We start from the raw sequence: 20,738 nt of genomic DNA on the forward strand, positions 1-20,738 counted from the left end.
AGGCAGAGGGTGTGCATTTAATTCATGTGCACCTTAGTTAGGATGGGGACTTCCTCAGGCAGCCAAAGACAATCAGATATCTTGTCTCATCTCTCCCTACAGTTCCCTGAATCAACAGGTGCAAACACAAGGGCCTCTCCCTCTGTGACACATCATGGTGGCACAGGAGCACCAGCCTGCACCTTCTAACACCAGGCTTGTTATAGGAAACCACATCTAAGCCCTATCTTGTAGGAGATTCAAAGCATCAGAGTGTTTGGACATGCACAGTTAAGGAAGGAGGCCCATTTAGTCTTTCCTCCTGCATTTGGGATTGATCAAGCCAAGCCACAGAGCAGCTTACGGGAGAGATGCTGGGCCTGTCATGCTCAGTGCAGAAGGATGGTGCACACACACACAGGTCAGAGAGGAAAGGAGACAGCACGAGGACTTACTGCAGGAATCCAAACCGGTCTGTAACTTTGTACAGCGTGAAATCAGCATCTTCCCACTGGTCAATCTGAGCTCCTTCCTGCCTGCCCTGAAAGCAGAAAGGACACCTGTGAGCTGGTCCCAGCATCGGGAATGCCCCAGTGCCTGCATCCTGCCCCCAAAGCCCACATCCCTCTCTCCTGAATAAAAGGCACAGAGACAGGAGAGCAAAACCTGAACTAAAGAGCCAAATACAAGACAGGCAAGGGAAAAATGCCAAGTTCAGCCTATCCAGCATTGCATGTGTGCCTCTGCTAGAGGCTGGGAAGGGCTGTACATCAGAAGAAACAGTGCTGTTGGGCATAAGCCATCCTGGTATTAAGGGAGCACTGAAGCACCAGAAGCTCAGGACCTTTCAGTATCTATACTGAGCACACATGGGACCCTCAAGAAACTCCAGGGATGTAGTGAGAGGGGATGTACAGGCAGGGAGAGCTGGCATGAAGCCTGATGGCATGAGGGTTACTGGGGCGATGCCTGCAGGGAGGCAAAAGTTCTTATTTGACGCATTCCTAATTGATTAAACAGCTTCAGTGCCAGCCAGCATGTTGGAGAGATGCACAAGGCTGATACCTTCTCATACTTGGCGACGATCTCTGCTTTCTCCTGGGCTATTAAAGACTCTATATCCTTCTTCATATCAGAAGCTGTAAGGGAAAAGAAGTGTGAGGGAGGGGAAAGGAGATAAGTAAATGTGTACACAGCATGTGAAATATTTTAGGAAAGTGCTAATACAAGAAATGTTTGCTGAAGATTTTAGCTTCCAGCCATATCCCACAGCTAGAATTAGGCCGAGGTTGCACAGCTGCTGTACAGAGCGTTTGTGGAGCTTGCCTGCACGCAGCAGGACTGCCAGCTCCCTGCTCCCTGCACTGGGACACAGCCCAGCCTGAGCAAGGGGAGTCTTGTCTTTGTTCTCAGGCATATACATGACAGTATGAAAGACATGGCTTTTAAATCAAGATGCACAAACCAGCCACAGAGCCCCGGCCCAGCACAGGACAGGCACCAGCCAGGCGCTGCTTGGCACAGTGTCCACGTGGATGACAGCAAACCACCACGCTCCTGCCCCACCTCAGGATGGGAAGCCAGGAGATGCTCTGTAGGGGCACCCGGAGGCAGATTTAACATCAAAGAAGAAATTAAAAGGAGAAGTTTTTGCCTACTGAAGTGTGCATGAGACAAGTGAATTGGCCTCTAGGTGATTACCTTCTATATACAACTCCAAAAGAAAAACAACACAGTGGCAAGATGTTGAGACGGACCAGTCTTGGTCTAAGCAAGACCCAGTCTAGGTCCCTGAGATCTGTGCCCACTGCTCTGCTTCATCCCATACACATATGTATGAGCAAGGTAACTTCCCACGTCAAACAACTTGAGCATTGTCCTGTACAAGCCCAAAGGAGCATCCTATCCTCCCTGTAAAGCCACAACCAGTTCCTCATCCACCAAAGATGCATCTAACACACCAAGGAGAAAACATGGGCAGACAAAACCTCCGGAGGTGGCTGCAAGGAAGAGGGCTGAGGGAAAGTCCATCAAGTCCTCCTCCTCTGAAACTGTGTGGAGCCACAACCAGCCCAGCTCAGCTATGGCACCACTTAAAAGCCAGGCCACCACAGGCCACATTACCTAAACCTTTGGGCCATTGTAGCTCTCTAATGGATAGCTTAAACCACAACAAGGAGCCATACTGACCTCCCTTCAGGAGAAACCTGAAGGGTTCTTCCCATAGGACATGTTACCCCAGCTTCCAGATGAAGATGCATCTCAGCAGTGGTGCTTGCCACTGAACGAGCCAGAGCAGCCAAAGGCATCGCTTAGGATCATCTGAAGAGTGGGATTATAAATTAAGGAGGAAAAAACCTCGGGGAGATATGATGAGCAAAAGCATCAGCACTCTCCAAGGCTCACCCCATTTGTCTGCACCTTCAGACACCTGCAAGAGACTATTTATTTGTCTCATCTTAACAACTCCTTAATGCAACCTGCTTGCTGCCACTGTGTCTTTCAGGCATGGATGGAGATGGCCAAGAGATCCAACTTTCCCTAACTCTTCATTTTGAAAGCAGCTATCTCTCCTAGTTGTCAGCAGTGTGATAGAAATACTATATCACATGCAATATAATCAGGGCTCTTCCATGACCTGTTATGAGGCAACAGCACAGTCAGGGCACCACTTTACACTCATCCATTCAGACACTGGAAAAATGCAAATTCTTCAAATTCATGGCAGGAATGGGTGTATCTTCCCCTGTTATTGGCTCCACAATCAAAATAGAGCAATGATAGAAATATTAAAGTGTATTTTGTTCCTTTATTTTTCCAAGCTGCAGCTCCTACTTCAGATGTGAACTTTGTTAAATACTTTTTGATCACAGCTTAATTTTACAAAGTAGCAAGGTCTGAGTAACTGTCTCACTGTGTCACCTAATACTTCTGCATCTCCTCCTTCTCACATCTCCTGTGAAATTTAACTCCCCCAATTATGACTTTTTTGTTGTTGTTGTTATGGGGCCAAAAAATTCAAATGATGTCTTTTACATGCTGCTAAAAATACAAATATTCTACAGGCTACAGGGAAAAAATAAACTGTACATCAGATTAAATGGGCAATTTTTCAAGACACTTACAAAGTGAAAGCTATTCTGAACATCTCTGACCACACTCTGTAATAGAATAACAAAGGAAGAGCAACTTGGCACCATGGGAGGATTTACACAACAAGAACACATATATTTTGGCATTCACCTCTGCAAAAGCCTCTCTGCAGCCAGAAACACCAGACTCGTGCAAAGGAGCCAGTTTTGCATCTCATGCCTGGACTATGCACATTTGTCTTCTCTTTCTAGAACAGTGCAAAAGTCCAAATTTAGGAAAAAACTTGAAAGCAGAGAAAATGGTTGATGGCAGTGAGAAGGACAGAGATGACAAGTGGCTGCACCAGCCTTGGGGTGTAACCACAATGCTGCTGCTTGAGAGAGCACAGAAAGGTGCTGCGCTCAACGAGGTGATTGTCAAAGTACTCTGGAGAGGGAACAGAACATAACTGAGCTCTGTAATGGCATTCATTGAATAGGGGTATTTTTATTATTTAATTCTGCACATGCTCAAACTCCAGAGTAGTTTTGACACCATGGTGTTAAATAGCATTTGCTTGAGGGAAAAGACACCTTGTGTACACAGAAACTACTGAGATTTATTTTCTGAAGGATTTGACGAAACACAGCATTTTTTTACTTGATGTAAACACAGGCTTCCTATAAATAGGAACAGGCTGTACCTGCCACGCTTCTCCATATACCTGTGTATGACTCCATACTTTCTTTTTTTTAATGTACCACTCAAATTAGTTTCTCAAGCCCGCCACCCAATTTTCTCCTGTGCGTACGGTATTTTCCTAGCAAAGAGATATTTTTTCCACACAAGATGAAGCTGCTAGGAACAGGAATAGTAAGAAAATGTGAACAATGTAACAATGATATTAGATAATTTACTGGGATATAAGCAACAGAAAGCCCTGAACCATGCACATGTAAATTCAACCCCAAAACAAAGTTATGAACTAGTTCCTTTTAGAAAGAATGAGTTGAAAACACCCACAATCTGTCATCTCACACTAAAACTTGCAGCTTCCAGTTTACAATTTAAGGAGGCAAAAATTAATACCAGCAACACTAAGCCTGAAGATGCTAATGAAAATGCATGTTACTGCCTACCCACATTGAACATTATCTAGCCATCAGCAAACCTGAAATAAAATACCCAATTTTTGAATGAAAGCAACTTTCCTTAAATTAACTCACCAGCTGGGATCTCAAGTATTGGCAGCAAGAAGAAAGTATATGCATCAAAAATCCAAGACTTCATGTCAAAATTGTTCTCCATAAATCAGATTTACTGTTATAACCTTCCCCACAAGCCCTGTATTTTTCCAGTCAGATCTGCCAAGCTCCCACTGTCCCACATGGGATAGCACCTGCCGAGACCAGCCTGGCTGGGAGAGGGGAACCTCTGCCCACCAGCCCAGTGCTGCAGCCCTGCTCGCTGCCCAGAAGAACTGAGCATTTCCCACTCCTAGCAGCAGTGCTCCTTGTGGCACAGCCTGGGACACACAAACGTCCCCTGTCACCCCCCCAGCCACGACACGACGTGTCACGCTTACAAACCCATCAGCAAATCACCCTGCCAGCACTTGGCAGATGGGCTTTTGAAAATGAAAATATCAGTAAAATCTCTTCAGCATAGTAACGCGTTCTCAGTCTCGGGCTGGATTTGAGGATATTCTGGAACTCAATTTTTAAATCTTTTGTAGTGTAGAACAGTATCTACTCAAGCCATTTGAGATTTAGACTACATGTTTGTAGTTGGTTTTTATTTGGCAGAAGGTCATTGAAAAAGCAGAAATGGGTTTAGGTGAATGTGTGTTCTCATTCTGAATGGGTCCTCTTAACTTTAAATAGAGACTGCTGCTAGGAGAAGAAAAAAAATCAAGTTTTGACACACCACTCTGGCTTCTATCAGAGTGAAACTACTACTGTGGAATAAAGTAAAAAAGGTACGTACTTACTACAGTCACACCCACCACTGCTGAAACCCAACAAGTCACTGTTCCTGTTTCATGTTCCATTTTAAAAGCACATTTTAACACACATTTTATGTCTTTAGCCATCTATGGTATCAGCCTGCAATTTTTCCTTTAGGGGAACAGTTTTAAGGGAAAAGCGTATACATCTATGCAAGTGCAAATGCTTATACATCTGCTAAGAGGCAAGACCCTCTCACAAGGTACACCTGCAGTCTGCACCACTTCCCAGCAAAGCAATTCTAAAGCTACTACTCACTTGTACAGCTACTACTAGTTTTAACAGTGACTGATGCACTTGCACACCCTGGAATAAACCTGGCCATGCGGAGCAGTGAAAGCGACTAAAACAAGCTGTGAAAAGTTGAGTAAGCCCCATCAGGGCTTTTTAAGTGCATGAAACAGGCACCTTGACATGCTTCAAAACACACAGGCTAAGGGCTTGGAGCAATCTGCCCATCCTGGCTGCCTGGTAGAAGCTGGGGAGATAGTCAGCAGCTGCAACCAAAGAGGAGCCTTCATCAGAGGCTCTTCTCCCACAAGCTCAAAGCCTTTGAGGCATCTACCCAGCAGGAGCCAGTCGTCTCTGCTGCAGGGTGCTGAGAACACCCAGCTGCCACAGCACACTGGTCAAATGCTCTTTGGCTCAAAGCCTTTGGAAGCAAAGCTACAGCATTACACTACTGCACATACCTACCAAGCACAGCCGAAGCGAGTATGGCTTTGGGACTGCTCTGACTGCATCACCACAGCCTGAGAAAACCTCAAAGCCCCTCAAGGCACCCAGGAGGGGCTGCAGGCAGTTACAGGCGGGCACCAGCACGCCTGGCTGTGTGCCCACAAGGTGACAAGCCAAGGAGGAAGTGATGGCCACACACCGCTGACTGCAGGCAGAGCTTCTGCTTTGTGAGAACCAGCCCCCATGTGGAAGCCAACCTGCTCTTGAGGTCATGGTACAAGACTGGCCAGCATCCCCATTTCTAGTGTTGCAGCTGCTGCAGCATTTTTTTACTATACCCCCAAATTTCTCTTCCAAAATGAACAACACACTCAATGCACTTGCATCAAGGACTTCTGCTCACTCCCATGTGCAGATTCTCTCTCATTAACAAACCCAGACTGCAAACATCCTGGCCAGGCACCAGCTTCAAAACACATCACTGGACTGTGCATCCCCAACCTTAGCTCAAATCCGGGACACGATTATATCCCTGCTACCAGAAAGGGAACCAAGACCTGCACTTGCAAAGTGAATTACGGCTTCGGGAATGAAATTAACTATCAAGCAGGATGAACCAAGATACAGGAGACCCTGTTTGCATGTTTATTTCCTTGACTACAACCCAAGAGCACACAAGCAAGCAAGCAAGCTTTTTTGTTTGTTTGTTTGAAGAGTATAAGGAGCACTAAGCCAGCTGAACTGCAGGAAGGTTTGTTTCAACTGTCTTGGGGTCTCTGAAAATGACTGCCCATAGATCACTTTAGATGAATCACAGATGTGCTACAGAAAATTCAGATGATCTCCTGTCCTAGTAAACTTGCATTGTATCTGAAACCGCACTGGATGCTGCACTGGAGAAAACACAGTCATCTACCTCAGCAGAGGTACTGGGAACACCAAGGGAGAACCTCTACTGCAACTCACATTGACACCACCAGCAATATCCCAACAAGCCAGAGCATCCAGCATCATCATAGATGAGATCCTGATGATTTATTAGCATGTGTAACCACAGTATATGGCAGCTCTCAGGGTGATTCTCATTTGCTCCAGAGCCTGCCTGTGAGTCTGGAGAAGAAAGGATGAAAATACAACCCAGCTTCAAGCAACATGCCCTTACCTGAGCCTTGTATCAGGTGCCAAGATTCATCAGTTCAGCTGGAGTTGTCCACTCCCCTGAAGGCATCTACCCAGCATGAGCCAGTTGTCTCTGCTGCAGGGTGCTGAGGACACCCAGTTGCCACAGCACACTGGCCAAATGCTCTTTGGCTCACCCACACTGCCCCAGCTTTGCGTGGCTGCTCTCCTCCACCCTCGTCCTCTGGCACGTGAGAGCTCACTGCAGGTGCCTGGGAGAAGAGGCAATGCAGGAGGCAATCCACACTCTCTCGTCCCTTGGGCTCACTGCAAAGGAAATAACAAGTTGGTCAGTTTTTCAGTTCTGGCACAGGCACCATCTTTACCAGGGGTCTTTGAACACAGAGGAAAGGCAGGTCCCTTCAGAGCTGGTGGGGAAGGAGCAGGCTGTAACTGCAGGGCACACAATGGCAGAAAATAAACTATGCTCGTTTGTGTTGCAAAAAAAACCCCTGGTGTGGTTTTTCTGGCCATTTTCCAGACTGGTTGAGTGCTAGGGCTTCCCATGCAGGCCTGAGAGACCAACACACCTTTGTACCCGCCTGCACTTTACTGTACAGGTAACTCAGCAGGCAGAAAATGCCCCCTACCGAAGCCAAAGGCACAGTATTACACCCAACTCCAGCTGATCTAAGAATATGTTGCCCCCAAGAAGGGCTGCAATGGAGGGTTCAGGCCATTCCTTCAGGACCTGGGACAGATTAAAACCAGTACATGACATCACGGACTTGCACAGCAGAAGAGCCAGCACTGGCTGTGTCACCTGAGCCACCTTCCAGCACTTGCAGTTCTCCCTGATACATCCAAACAGCTACACAGTCCAAAGGAAAGCAGAGCCCAACACAGAGCTATCACTTATAAAAACCAACTTTTTAATTCTCACCTTCAGCAACTCAGAGAAGCAACACATTAGTTCCACAAGTGTGAAATCAAGACAGAATCTCAAAGCATGATGCTCTGCTTGAAGTCAGCAAGCACTGGGGAGAGGGAGCACAGCTCACTTCCGTCATGAGCCGCCACTTTAATAACACCACCTCTCCTCCAATCCCCCTCATAAACACCAGCAAATAGACTTTTACCAATGTTTCTGAGCTGTCCTGTGCTGAATTTCCCTGCTGTCACCTCTCCAGCACACAGGCACAACGACTTGGAGGCCCTAAGGTGCAGAAGGCCTCACACCCTTTCAGAGGTGGCCACCATTATAAACAAGCAATCCATTACACAGATTATAATTTATGTATGTTATAACCTAGTAGGTTGTAGTGTGTCTTACACACATTAAATGCAGATTACACACATTTCCCTCTATTCTCCCAATTTGCACTAAGCTTTTACAGTACAATGGCAAGCTGTGGTGACAACGATGACAACCCTTTGCCACTAGACCACGGCAATATCAAGAAACCCAAATGCATTGTCCAAGTCTTCTAGCTATAGAAATAACTAAAAAGCCATGTAACACTGTGACTATATGCTATCCACCTCCTCAACACGAGCAGCACTTCCAATAAATAAAGCCTCTCTCAAGCCTCTCCCCATCATCCCTCTTCCTTTGCTCCCAGTACTTACATCTCACTCTCCTTCTCACACACGTTTCTGGTGGTGTGCCTTGGTGCTCTTCTCCCCAAGGATGGAGATGGGAGGAGATAAACAGGAGGGCTGATAAAGAGATTTGGTCTCCTCCCTGCTTATGCTCAGTAAGCCCAGCCTTGGTGCTTCTGCACAGCTCAGTTGGTGCAAAGTCAGAAGACGCAGCTTTAGTTGTAAGCTAAACCCTCTGAGGAGAGCAGCGAGTCTATCAGCAATTCTTTGTCAGCTTCTACTTTTAGACCTCACAGGGAATAAAAGAGCATCCAAACATTCTTTAAGCTCTTTTTAACGTGAATCCATCTTCTAGAGACAACAATAGCAAAAAAAAAACCAAACAAAGGACTGCACAAAAAATTAAAGATGCATGAGTTATTTTTTCAAAGCATCATTATTTAAATGATTTTTTATTTCAAAAAAAAGAAGTAAACTGAAGAATGCAAAAGTCCACATGCTGCTTTTGGGAACTGAAGATTAATTTTCTTTCTGCATTCCCTCCTTCTTCCATTCCAGTGTCTATAAAAAGGGCAAAAAAAAAAAAAAAAAAAAAAAAAAGCCAGTGGGAAAACAAAAAACCCCTCTTTTTTTCGGGTGATGCACTGACCTGGAAGGGAACTATATCAACACAGAGCTTGGGAACTGGCTTCTTCTGTTTCCTTAAGACTCGAAGGGCAGTTTGCATTTCTTTAACCATAAACTAATGGAAGCTACAACAATAGTCACTCTCTCTTGGACATGCATTCCTCCTAAAACACTGTATTTTATTCTTTTTGGTACATGTAGCAACACTACAAGACACACTACTCTTCCCTTGTCATTCTTGCCACCAGCAACACTTGGCAATTTTGGGTAAGCTAAAGGCTCCTTTTGCTATTTGAAACTTTCCCTGGGTTAGGCTGGGCGAGCACTGTCAGCTAGGGGCCACCCACACCCAACACGTGCCTGAAGCAGAAGGGTGAGGACACGTGTCCTGGCTGTTATCCAAGGTGTCACCCTGGGCACTGTGGAGCTAGTGATGCTCCCTAGCCAAAACCAAAGGAACAAAGATGCAAACATAAGCTATCATGCTGCCAGCAGCCTGCACCCTCTTTGGCACAGATAGGCAGCATCTTTTTTAAAACACATACAAGGAAATAACAAACGAACCGTTATATAAAGTTGCTGGTACAGCCAATGAAATAAAGGAGTATGAAGTTAAAAATCCACTAACAAGATGCAGCTTGGCTGTGAAAAACCTGTCCAAAATAATTATTGAGGGGAATGACTTGTGCGCTACAGATATCTAAGTTGAGTCACAGTGAGACCTTTGCTGACTCTGTGTGTCTTACACTGCTTCCAAGAACCTCTAGCTTCACCTTATTTTTAGGAGGGAGGCAGCTTCAGCCATTAGCCTGACCCCAACTAATGCCCAGCCCCTAGAAACCACCCTCATTCCTTCAATCACTTTAATGACTTTAATCAGCTCACACTGCCTCCAAATACAGAACCCTCGTAGGAAATTATTTGTCTTTGGCAGCCTCTGCAGAGGACACTCCCTGACCATTTTACTGGCAGTATCCTGGACTTGCATTACCTTCAAACAGCATCTCCAGATGCTAATGCATGAGCTTTTGTTAACTTGTTTTTTTCTATCAAAGCCCCATGCGAGCATATCCAGTAATAGAAAACTTGAGGGAAACAAGAAGTATTTCATCCAAGACCGGAAAGTACTGAGAAAACATCTCCCAAAGCTTTTTTAACAGCCTTGGAACTATATGCAGGACAGCATTAGGAGACGTAGTTTTTTCAAGTCATATGAAAGCAATCTTTTTAATTACAACATAACTTTTTGCTTGTTGTTAACTTCTAAAATCACCCCAACTTAAGAAATGCAGGATTTGTGTGTGCGTGCGCAAATCCAACCTTTAATAAAAGTCATAGAATCATAAAATGGTCTGGGTTGGAAGGGACCTTGGAGATCATCTAATTCCAACCCCCATGCTAAGGACAGGGATACCATTCACTAGACCAGGTTGCTCAGGGCCCAACTGGTCTGGCTTTGAACACTTCCAGGGATCCACAACATTTCTGGGCAACCTGATCCAGTGCCGAGTAAAGAATTTCTTTCTAATATTTAATCTCTCTTCTTTTAGCTTGAAATCGTTCACCCTTGTCCTATCCACAGGTGCCTGTGTAAAAAGTCACTCTCCCTCTTATTTTCTAAGCCCTGTTTGAGTATTGGAAGGTCCTTTAAGGTCTCCCTGGAGCCTTCTCTTTTCTGGGCTGAACAACCCCAGTTGTCTCCTCCTGTTCCCACAGGAGAGGTGCTCCAGCCCCCTGATCATCTTTGTGGCCCTTCTCTGGACCTACTCTAACAGGTCCATGTCTTTTTTATGCTGACGACTCCAGAGCTGGACACAGCACTCCTGGTGGGGTCTCACGAGGGCAGAGTAGAGGAGGAGAATCCCCTGCCTCGCCCTACATTTACTGTTTTCCATGTCCTCAGCATTTCTGATGTGAATAATGGACAGCAATGGAAGTGGGATAAAAACAAGTCAAAGGGGACTCAAGTCTATCAATAGAGATACTTGATACAGGTTTTTCCAGTGAAAGCTGGAGCTTGCATAAAGTAAGTGACAATGTGCATGGAAGAACTAAAGAACTCACAAAACTTCTTCTTGGATGAGATAAAACGCAGAGGCGGAAGTTTAAAAAAGCAGAGGGAAAAGCTTAAATAAATGAGAGCTTGTGGCAGTGATATAAAGACAAGCTTTTGGTATGACGGAGACCCATGCAAAGCTGTCCAGAAAAGCAGCAGCAGATGCTGTTCTCTCCAGGAAGCAAACAAACACAACTCAAGTATCACCTGCATTTCAAGATGCAGTCTGACTTAGCTGAAAACATATTCAGCTGAAGAAAAGAAAAAAAAGGTACTTTGAACTTGAAAGGTGCATTTACCTTAAAAATGCTTTAACATTCACCCAACAAAGCAACAACCAGACAGTTCACTTAAAACAGTTCACTTATAAACACAAAATTTCAGTTAATTGCTACAAAAGGCATTTGCAAGCAGGATGATGATTTCCTCAGCAGCTTGGGAAATTCATCTTCCTGTTCCAAGATCAAAACCTGGGAGACCACAATGCATCCTACTGAAGGGCAGTTGGACTGTGCACTGTGCAAGAAAGCTTGGAAAACGGAAGTTGCAAATAAATAAGCATCTAAGCGCAGTGGAGTGCCTTTTGATAGGAAAGGAACTTTTTTTCCTTAATGTAAAGAATGGGTCCAACACAAAGAATAAGATCCCTGCTTGAGTTAGAACATGCCTGCAGGCCTTCAGATAAGACTTCAAATCTAATATTGCATGAGAGCTTTTTGCCTTTTTTTTTTTTTTTTTCAAAATATCAAGTCCTTCAGACGGAAGGATCTTCAGAGAACAGAGATCAGAGCTGGTTCACACTTTATCATCACTGTTAGCTGAGTAGAGAGGGGCCTCCCTTTAATTTGAAGCACAGTTGCTTCAATCTTGTCCTGGCTGAATACAAACCAAGGACTTCATCTCCCTGGTTCCCATTTCCCATGTAAGCCTGGACCTGGATTTCCATCTTGGCCACAGACCTTCCTTTAGCATCTGCTTCACACAGATGCACTACAGCAGCAAAACAAAAGCCATGCCTTTCCCACCCACTTCAAGCAGCCCTTCCTCATGGATATCTCCCCTCCTAGGACCTAGTAGAGGAATGTGTGCACTAAATCTCTTTTCCAGCAGTAAAGCCTGTGCTGCATTAGAGTTACTACATGTTTCTCCCACTTCCTTCCATTGACAGCAAACAAAAGCTTGTTGCTCACTGTTATCAGAAAGTATTTGCTTTCCCAGATTGTTTCTGCCCCCCTTGTTTTGGAACAGTTTTCAGTAGAGCAACAGCTCACTCCCAACGATAAGCAGCAGGGGGTGATTTGAGACAGAGGCCTGTCAGAGCCCACCCAGTAAATCCAGCCCAGACTGGACACAGCCCGCTCCTGCCCTTCCCAGCTGCACAGTCTCCAGCACCTCCTCCATCACCTTACAGGTCCTGTGGAGAAGACGATGTTCCAGCAGTGTGGCTTGAAGAGACGGGGCCACTTCTGCACCACTGACCTGCCTTCAAGCGGCTGCCCCTGTTTTCCAGCTGCAAACCATCCCCAGAAGATACTGTGCCCACCCTGAGTATCTGCTGTATTGTACTCCAAATATGCTACTTTGAGAACATGCTCTCGTCACCGCACACTGCACTTCCTTCCTGTCAGATCTCTTATCACCATGTTTCATCCCCAAATGACACAGATGAAGCTTCCACTCTTGCTGGGGCTGCTCCTTTATTCAGTGACCAAAGGAAACATTCTCACACGAGGCACTTAGCCTGCGTGAGCTGGCTCATTCTGCTAATGAGTTATGATAAAGAATTAAACACAGGTGTCACATGAAAACAGGGCACCAAGGTTACAGTTCCCAAAAAAGCCTTACTCAGTCACTCTTTATTTTTAATTTAATCTTTTTTTAAGCAACCAGAGTATCAAGTGTCAGGTCCTAAACCTAAGAAGAGCACCAAAAGTCCAAGTATTATTCAGGATACAAAATACTCGCTCTGGCCACATAAGCTGACACCTTACAGACTCATGACTGAAACCTGCCCACGACTGCCAGTGCCAAGCCCAAACAGCTTTCATTCACAGGTGGGGGTTCCCTGCAATGAAAACATCACCCAGATAACCACTTTGTGTCCCAAATTCAATGTAAGGGAAAATGCACAATAGGCACCTGCAGGAGCTCAGCACCAGCCCTGCACCATCTCCTGATGAAAGCTCCCTTAAGGGAGCCTAAGGAGGCCTTAACTCTGGCCATCACTTTTGTTGGGGTCCCTCCCCCGCCGTGTAGCCCTGGCAGAGGGGCCCTGAGGGCACAGACACGGGGTTTCCCTGTCCCTGCTCAGCCTCGTTCCCATTGGTTGGTTTGTGTTCCCTGCGCGGGCAGAAGGACCCTTGGTCCCGTGACTGGAACAGGTCCTGAGCACAGCTCCGGGCATGCGGCTGGAGAAATAAACATCTCTCTGAAACAGCTATCAAGAATCTGTCTGTCCATATATATTTCCTTTCCACGGGACTCCTGGTTTGATATATGCGTGTTGCAGGATCCCCACTGCAACACACTTTGGCATAAGGCTCTGCCCAAGACAGATTTCAAAAATATGAGCTTCAAAATAAGTAAATAATTTCTTGGTCCAAGAATACAGGGGGAGGGCAGTGCAGAAAGGACCACTTTAGCAAGTTTCTGATGTTGAATGATCCATAACCTCTTTCAAGCAAGATCCCTTTTACTGTGATAAATCCTGCCCAGCCCCAGAGCAGTGTGGGACTTGCAAGTACCCCACACCACATAGCCCACTCTCCCCCACCAGTGGCCACAGGAGGTGGGCTCAGTTTTCTGGGGGAGCAGCAACCTTTTTCTGTTTCCTGACTCAATGCTGGACATGTGGTGTTAAACAACTTCAGAAGACTGAGCTGTCATTTCTGACTGTGCCTCTGGTCATTAAAAAGGCACCACAGCATGAAAGGATTTGCTGGAAAGCAAAACAGCCTCAGATCATTTAATTTATCAGCAATCAGCAGAAACCACTGATCACTGATTTGGGTTCTGAAAAAAAGAATTATATAAATAAGTAAACAACCAACTTAAACACCTTCCTTGTCCCTTCAGCCAGACACCTCTTCAGCCCCATCAGGTTCTTCCTGGAGAACTTTCCCGATGCTCTCTGAGATGGAGCAGCACACCACAGATGCAGCACAGACAGACCACTCTTGCCTGTCCTTCCTTCAGCTTGCTTGCTTTCATGCGTGTTTATTATTTACCCTCAGCTTAATTGTCCTCCTCCCACAATGCCACCAGAGGCAAGCCCAGGGAAACACGTAACTGCTGTTCCCTTTGGAGAGCCAGACCATCTCCGTGGGTAGCTACTGAGACACAGACAACGTCAGCAACTCAACCTGAAAATGCTTCTTCTCTCCTATCTTTTATACCAACTATCTTTGAGAAACTTTTTCACAGCCCCTCTGATGTTCACAAAAGCCCAGGATCAGCCCACAGGACCCTCAGGATCCGTGCTTGCTTTTCAGTCTGTCAACAAGGGGTGAGGAGAAGCCCAGCAGACGGTGGATGATGAAGAACTTCAGGTTTCATATGGGAATTTATTGGCTCTCTTCTCTCAGAGACAACACTTGCAGGTAAATCCCAAGAGACTCCAGTCAGTCAGCCACACCCCAAACCAAAAAGACCTACATTTGAACTGTCATTTCTTACACCTGCCCTTCCATGGGATTCCTGCACTACAGTATCTCTATCCACGTCATTCTTCTGTCTAAGCTTTCTTCTTTCAGCTAGCTAAACCTTCTTGATCCTGTTCTCAACTGCTTTTAAGAAGCAGGCAATGGAAATCTCACAGTTGCTACAGCCAGAGGAAGGCACAAGCCACGTCTCTGACCTGGGAAAGGTCCTTCATGAGATACACCCAACTCTAACATGGCACCCCCTTAGGCACCAATATTCACCAGAACACAGATTTCAGTAATTCTCCTGCCAATGGGCTGCTGCTCCCTTTTCTTCTCCACCCATCTTTGTCTGAAAAAGCTTCTAGAACTACAAAAACTCTAATGTATTAAAGAAATGTATTATTAGGAGAAGGTCACAAAACAACAACTTGAGAATAGCCGCAGCTAAAAATACCCAGTCCCCACACCCCATCTTTAGAGAAAACATTATCAGATGTCACTTCCCAGTGGTAAAAACATATTTGTTTTTTAATTAAGGTTGTATTTTGGACACTGGGTTGTTGTTTTTTTTTTGCCAGGGACCACAACAAGAGACCCTAGGAAAAGACTTTGTTTGTCCCCACAAAGATCCTGCTTTTCTGTGCTACCCGATTGGAAAACTCCCGGAAACTGGAAGCTGCAAATCTGTATTTTCTTCTAACAACACCTAACTTTGAAAAATAAGTTTCTAAAAATAACAAAGTATTTTGGCCACCCATACAATGTTGCAGAGTATTTGTGCAATATAGATTTATTTTTATTTTTTAAAAACTCAGAGTATCAAGGAGGTCAGTTTGGGAAGGACAACAAGTGGAGCAGCAGTGCAAAGCAAGTATCAGCACAGGGCTGGAAACTGCCTCTCTTCTGACCCAAATTCTAGACAGGACTGGAAAAATCTGCATTATGGTCACACTGAATTGGTCAGTCTGCTGCTAAAAGTCTCCCAGCTCTAAAGAGCAATAGCCATGATGTGCATCAACCTTAGGGCTTACTTCAACAGTAGGATGAGCAGAATTCAAGGAAGTCAATTAACCTCCCTCAGCCTTTTATATCTTTCCATTAAATAAATAAGCTCTGGTTTATTGATCACATGAAAAACCACCCAGGAGTTACTGCAGGCCGGTAAGGAAACACCTGTGATAACATTTTAACAAACTGAGCACATACAAGGGGAAGCTTAGCACACCACAACAGGCTTTCTTCTCCAAAGATGTGAATGAAATCCAGGAATAACTTCTCCAGAAAGTCCACAAGCCTTGTCCAGGTCACACTCACTACTTTTTAACCCTTAACAAATCTACACCCTTCCCCCACTTAAAAACACTCAAACCAACACTTTTTTAAGAAGTCACACACAAAATAATTTTGACAGTCCATTACGTTGGTGGCCAACTCTTGCTCTGCTGCCCCCCTCCAGATGCCTCCTTCCCTCCACCACAAAACAAGCAATACATCTCATATGTACCCATTCCCACTGCTTTCTGCCTGTCCATGCAGGCATTTGTACCTTTACTCCACCTGCTTCCCTGTCAAAGTTATTTGAAACTGGCCTGATGCAAAATTTGGTAGCACCAAACAGACTGAGTGTGCAAGCTTCCTGCTTCCCTGAGAAGTCGAGGTGAATATCCACCAAAGAGCACTGCAAAGGACTAATCTGGAAGTGATGAGTAGAAAAACAACCAGACCACCACAGCTATATTCTACTGCTAAAAATTTTGCTAAAGAGAGATGCACCAGTGTGCTGGGGGCCTCCCTGCTCTCTCCCCAAAGGAGGAGGAGCAGGACTGGGGTTATTTTGAAGGACAGCCACCGAGAACAACCAGAGGGGTGTACTAGGAAAGAGCCAGGGCTCAGATTCACAGCCACCACCTCCCTCTGTCCGCTCAGCCTGAAGGAACTTCGAAGATGTGCCCACATGAGGTCATTATTGGGTTGGTGTCTAAATAAAGGAAGATTCTTTTTATAGAATTTCTCACTGACAAACTTATTCCGGTAAATCCCGATAGCCAAGATGTCAAGCAGAAGGGAAGGAAAAGGGAAAACAATATCCCATAGCCTTGTTGGGGCCTGGACAGGTGGGTGGCGTCTCAGGAAAGAAATCTAAACAACCTAAACAAATTTACTCCCTCATACTTGCTTGTTGGATAAAAAGCACAGGGAAGAACAGTGTGCAATGTAAGGGAAATGTGCTTTTACACCATCTGTCACAAGGACACACAGCCTATTTTGGCATCAGGGTAGGGGGGAAAAGGATGAAGGTGAGGGGAGAGAATAGTGAGAGAAAAAAAAACTTTGCTTAGACAGAGTAAATAAAACATACTTCCATGTCAGAGGGGTTTTCCAGCTTCATATTAATCATGTGGCAATTACTGTGCTTCCTAAAAGCAAACTGGGGGGTTCTGCATATTCAGAAGACTCCTGGCTGCAAATGCCTTAAGTTCAAATCATCAGCAAATACCATTTGCTGGAAGTTCCAAAACCAAACAAACAAAAATTACCAAACAACAACAAAAAAAATCTAACAAAAGGAAAGCAAAGTGTTCACGTATGCCCGCACGTCATCCTCTTCTTCATCACTTCCACAGCGCTACGGAGCAGTTCCCCTTCCTCCCTCTGTTCCCAGTGCATCTTCAGCCGGGCATCCACATGGAGAGCAGTTGCAATAGCCTGGTGACTCATGCCGCAGTAATGTGGGTGGGAACTGCTCCCATGCCCAGCTCCTAAGGACACAGCCTTTTATGGTATTTTTAGCGTGGAAGCCGTTGTGGTTTGTAGCACTTCGCGTTTTGTCTTTCAAGAAAAGAGCTCATGTTTCCCCGCCGGGGTTCAAGGATCCAACCGTGGAGCCCAGGCAGGTGATGAGCAAGCCAGCCCTGGAACTTCCACACCCAGCCACGGTAGGGATGCTCAAGGATGTCACACTATGTCACACTACGGCCAATCCACAGGCTCACCCTGCAAGCTCCAAAGAGTGAGGCACGCATGTCACTTTTCTGTGGACACCTTAACTACTGCAGCCCAATTTTGTAAGGAGTCATTCCCTGTGTCCCCGAGTTCTAACCACCCTGTGGCAATACGCTAACAAGCTCATCCTGGCAAGCCACCAGACAGTTTCTACCCTTGATAGGCTGCCGGCATATGAAAAGCTGGCAGGTCCCATCTGTCTTCCCTCAATTAACTTAAGACTACATCTCTCCAGAAAGTAGAAAATAAACTCTGTAGGGTTTCTACTCCATACAAAATGTAGGTGAAATAGGGCAAGAGGTTACTAGGAGAAAGCAGACAGGGGTGTTACATTGAAACCAGGTTAAAAGCATCAGGCAGAAAAGTGGCAGTGGCAGAAAAGCCACTCTCCGGGCTTGAGGACCATAACATGTGGGACTAAAACTTGCCAAGGTAAAAAAGCAGGCTCAGCCGTGCTCTTTAAAAGCTGAGGGTCACAAATGAGATTAAAAGAGCCATAGGGCTTGAAACAGGACTCTGGCTGCAAGACGTGCAGTGGATTGCTTCACAGGACAGCGCTCCCATTCCCTCTTGCACCTGAAGCATTATCTGCTGTAGAAGAGAAAGGCATGAAAGTTTCTGCATGCCCAGTCACAACTCCAAACAGCTAATTTTAGTCCTTTCAAAGTTATTCAGTTAAAGAGGAAATTAAATTATAATCTGCACATGCCCAAGAAGTCTAGGAGAAAAGCTAGCAGGATGAATGAAAAAGCAGTAATCGATCCTCCTGATGCAAGGCCACTGACATTAAAGCTATTTTTTTATTTCTTCTGAAATTCCAGTGAGCTCTGGAAGGAGTCAGCCTAACTAGTCGGGCCAGATCAATGACAGACTGCCCCTACAGACAGATTTTACCAAGTGAGAAGCACCAGTGGAGAGCTGCTCTGCAGTGACTTCCCAGGTATGAGACACACAGTGAAGAGGAAGTCTGGGGGAGGCTCTGTAGGCGAGCACTGCACAGCCCACAACATACCTTGGAGGTGAGCCAACAGCAACAGAGGAAAAACCCTCCAGCCCTAATGCAAGTTTAAAGGTCACTCAGTGCATCGCCCTGGGCACAGCAACCCCCAGCATCTGCCAAACAAGATGCCCCACACCAGGGGGACACCAGGGCTCCCTAGACAGACCAAGATGGAATCTTTTTCTCCTTGAGTAGATGAAATACATTTCCAAGTTTAGGACGTCTTCCTGCTCTTAGATAACAGATCAAGATTACAGAATTAAAGTTTAAAAAAAAAATCACGTGAAAGGCTCCATCCTGTTCAAAGGAATACAATGCTTTTCCTGTGGTCTTGCCCTAAAGACCACAACATCACACTCGATTACTATCCCATCTTACTCCTAAGTCCTGCACAGCCAGTTTGGCCATATGAGAGCAAACTGAGCTCTGCCTTGCCTCATTTCTCATTAAACTGCTAACTACACACGGCAGTGGCTGTGTAAGAGGCAGGCCAAGTTACTTAATTTTCATTATCCTTTACTTGGATCAACACTATGAAATCTAAGTAAAAAATAAAAAAAAAACCAGGAAGGAAAACCTAAAGGGAACAGAATAATCAGCCTAAACCTTCTACAGACAGAAAAGGAACACATCCAAGCCTGAACTGAGGTTTACATATCCCTCGCTAGACAGACCTCTCTGTACGAAGCCTTTAGTTCTCAAAACCTGCCATCTGCACTCCTGAGAAAGCCAGGAAAAGAAGGAAATGCCAGTTTGCCCTACATGCTCAATTCTGCAATTGCTGCTGGCAACCTGGTGCTGCTCTGACCTTGGTGTGCTGGCAGACCCCAGGGACCCTGCCCCAAGAGACCACCTGCCTGCCCCCACCTCCAGCTGTGCAATACACCTGCATTTAACTTACTTTTGGTACTCTGGCCTACAAACAAAAAAGCTTTCTCAGCCAGCAGGTCTCTGTAAACCTAAAAGCATTGGATGCTGATTCTTACAGAGCAACAACTTTCCTTAATGCAGAAGTCAAGTGGTGCCAGCACACCCTGGACATGGATGCACTGGTGCTTGGATGCATCCAGACTTTGCAGCTGATGGTATCTTCAAAGGAGCAAGTCCAGACAGTCTCTAAGTGCTTGCAGCCCTCTCTTCCCTCCAGCGGGTGTCCCAGCGACCATCCTGCCGTACACCTCCAGAGCTGGAATACAGCTTCCCCTTGGAGCAGACCAGACTGTGGCTTGCTGGGACGGCTGTGGGAAGGGATGGATGCATTTCTCCCCCTCTTCATGGGGAAAGGGATGGGAGCATTTCTCCCCCTCTTCATGGGAAAAGGGATGGATGCATTTCTCCTCCTCTTCACAGGGAAAGGGCTCCCCTTAAAAGCAGGCTGCAGAGGATGTGAGGCACATGCGCCTCTGCAGAGGAAGAGGCACAGACTTAAAGCATTGGTTAGCTGGAGATGGCAACCCTGGCTCCACTGAAACAAATGTGAATGCTGGTAATGAATTTACAACGCAACTCAGATTCCCAGTGCTCTTCACACAAGGCCCACCTGAGCTAGCATGTAGTGTTTGCTGAAGAAGCTGACCTTTACCAAGCTTCAGTTCCTTATAAGTTTTCCATGCTTTTCTTCTCACTTCCCCCTCTCAAATTTGCAGATGGGTTTAAGGACAGCAGCTTCTGCTCTGGATGCTTCTCAAAGCAGTTTGCATCATCAGGGTCGAGCGTGATGTAATGACTACAGGAACCTTTGCAGGGGAAAAGAAATAATTCAAGAAATTACATCCTTCACAGGACCTGCAGATGGTGTGTTCCTCTCAGCAGCACCAAAATTGTTTAAAGGACAGTAGGAGCCTCCCAGAAGAAGATGCAGATATTGCCATCACAGCCAGGTGAAAAGAAGGAGGCAGTGGACCATGACACAGGTAGTGTTTAAAATAGACCACCCACTGTTTTACAGGAAG

The 20,738-nt window shown here is 45.7% G+C and overlaps 1 protein-coding gene across 6 annotated transcripts in view; it reads right to left on the reverse strand.

Moving 5' to 3' along the window:
- LOC103620902 (USP6 N-terminal-like protein) overlaps nucleotides 1-20,738 on the reverse strand; it is an 83,553-nt gene that overhangs the window by 31,280 nt on the left and 31,535 nt on the right. For 3 of the 6 annotated variants that reach the window (XM_008639648.2, XM_017741699.1, XM_017741696.1), the window contains 3 exons: nucleotides 6,898-7,181; nucleotides 1,045-1,118; nucleotides 435-520 (listed from right to left, as the gene is read on the reverse strand). In XM_008639648.2, coding sequence (XP_008637870.1) covers nucleotides 435-520; nucleotides 1,045-1,110 — 152 coding nt within the window. In that variant the 5' untranslated portion in view covers nucleotides 1,111-1,118; nucleotides 6,898-7,181. Of the gene's footprint in view, nucleotides 1-434; nucleotides 521-1,044; nucleotides 1,119-6,897; nucleotides 7,182-20,326; nucleotides 20,523-20,738 lie in introns of all 6 variants that reach the window. The other 3 variants (XM_017741698.1, XM_017741697.1, XM_017741700.1) reach the window with 3 other exon arrangements.

The sequence above is a fragment of the Corvus brachyrhynchos genome, unplaced genomic scaffold, assembly GCF_000691975.1.
Source record: "Corvus brachyrhynchos isolate BGI_N302 unplaced genomic scaffold, ASM69197v1 scaffold115, whole genome shotgun sequence".
Lineage (NCBI taxonomy): Eukaryota > Metazoa > Chordata > Aves > Passeriformes > Corvidae > Corvus > Corvus brachyrhynchos.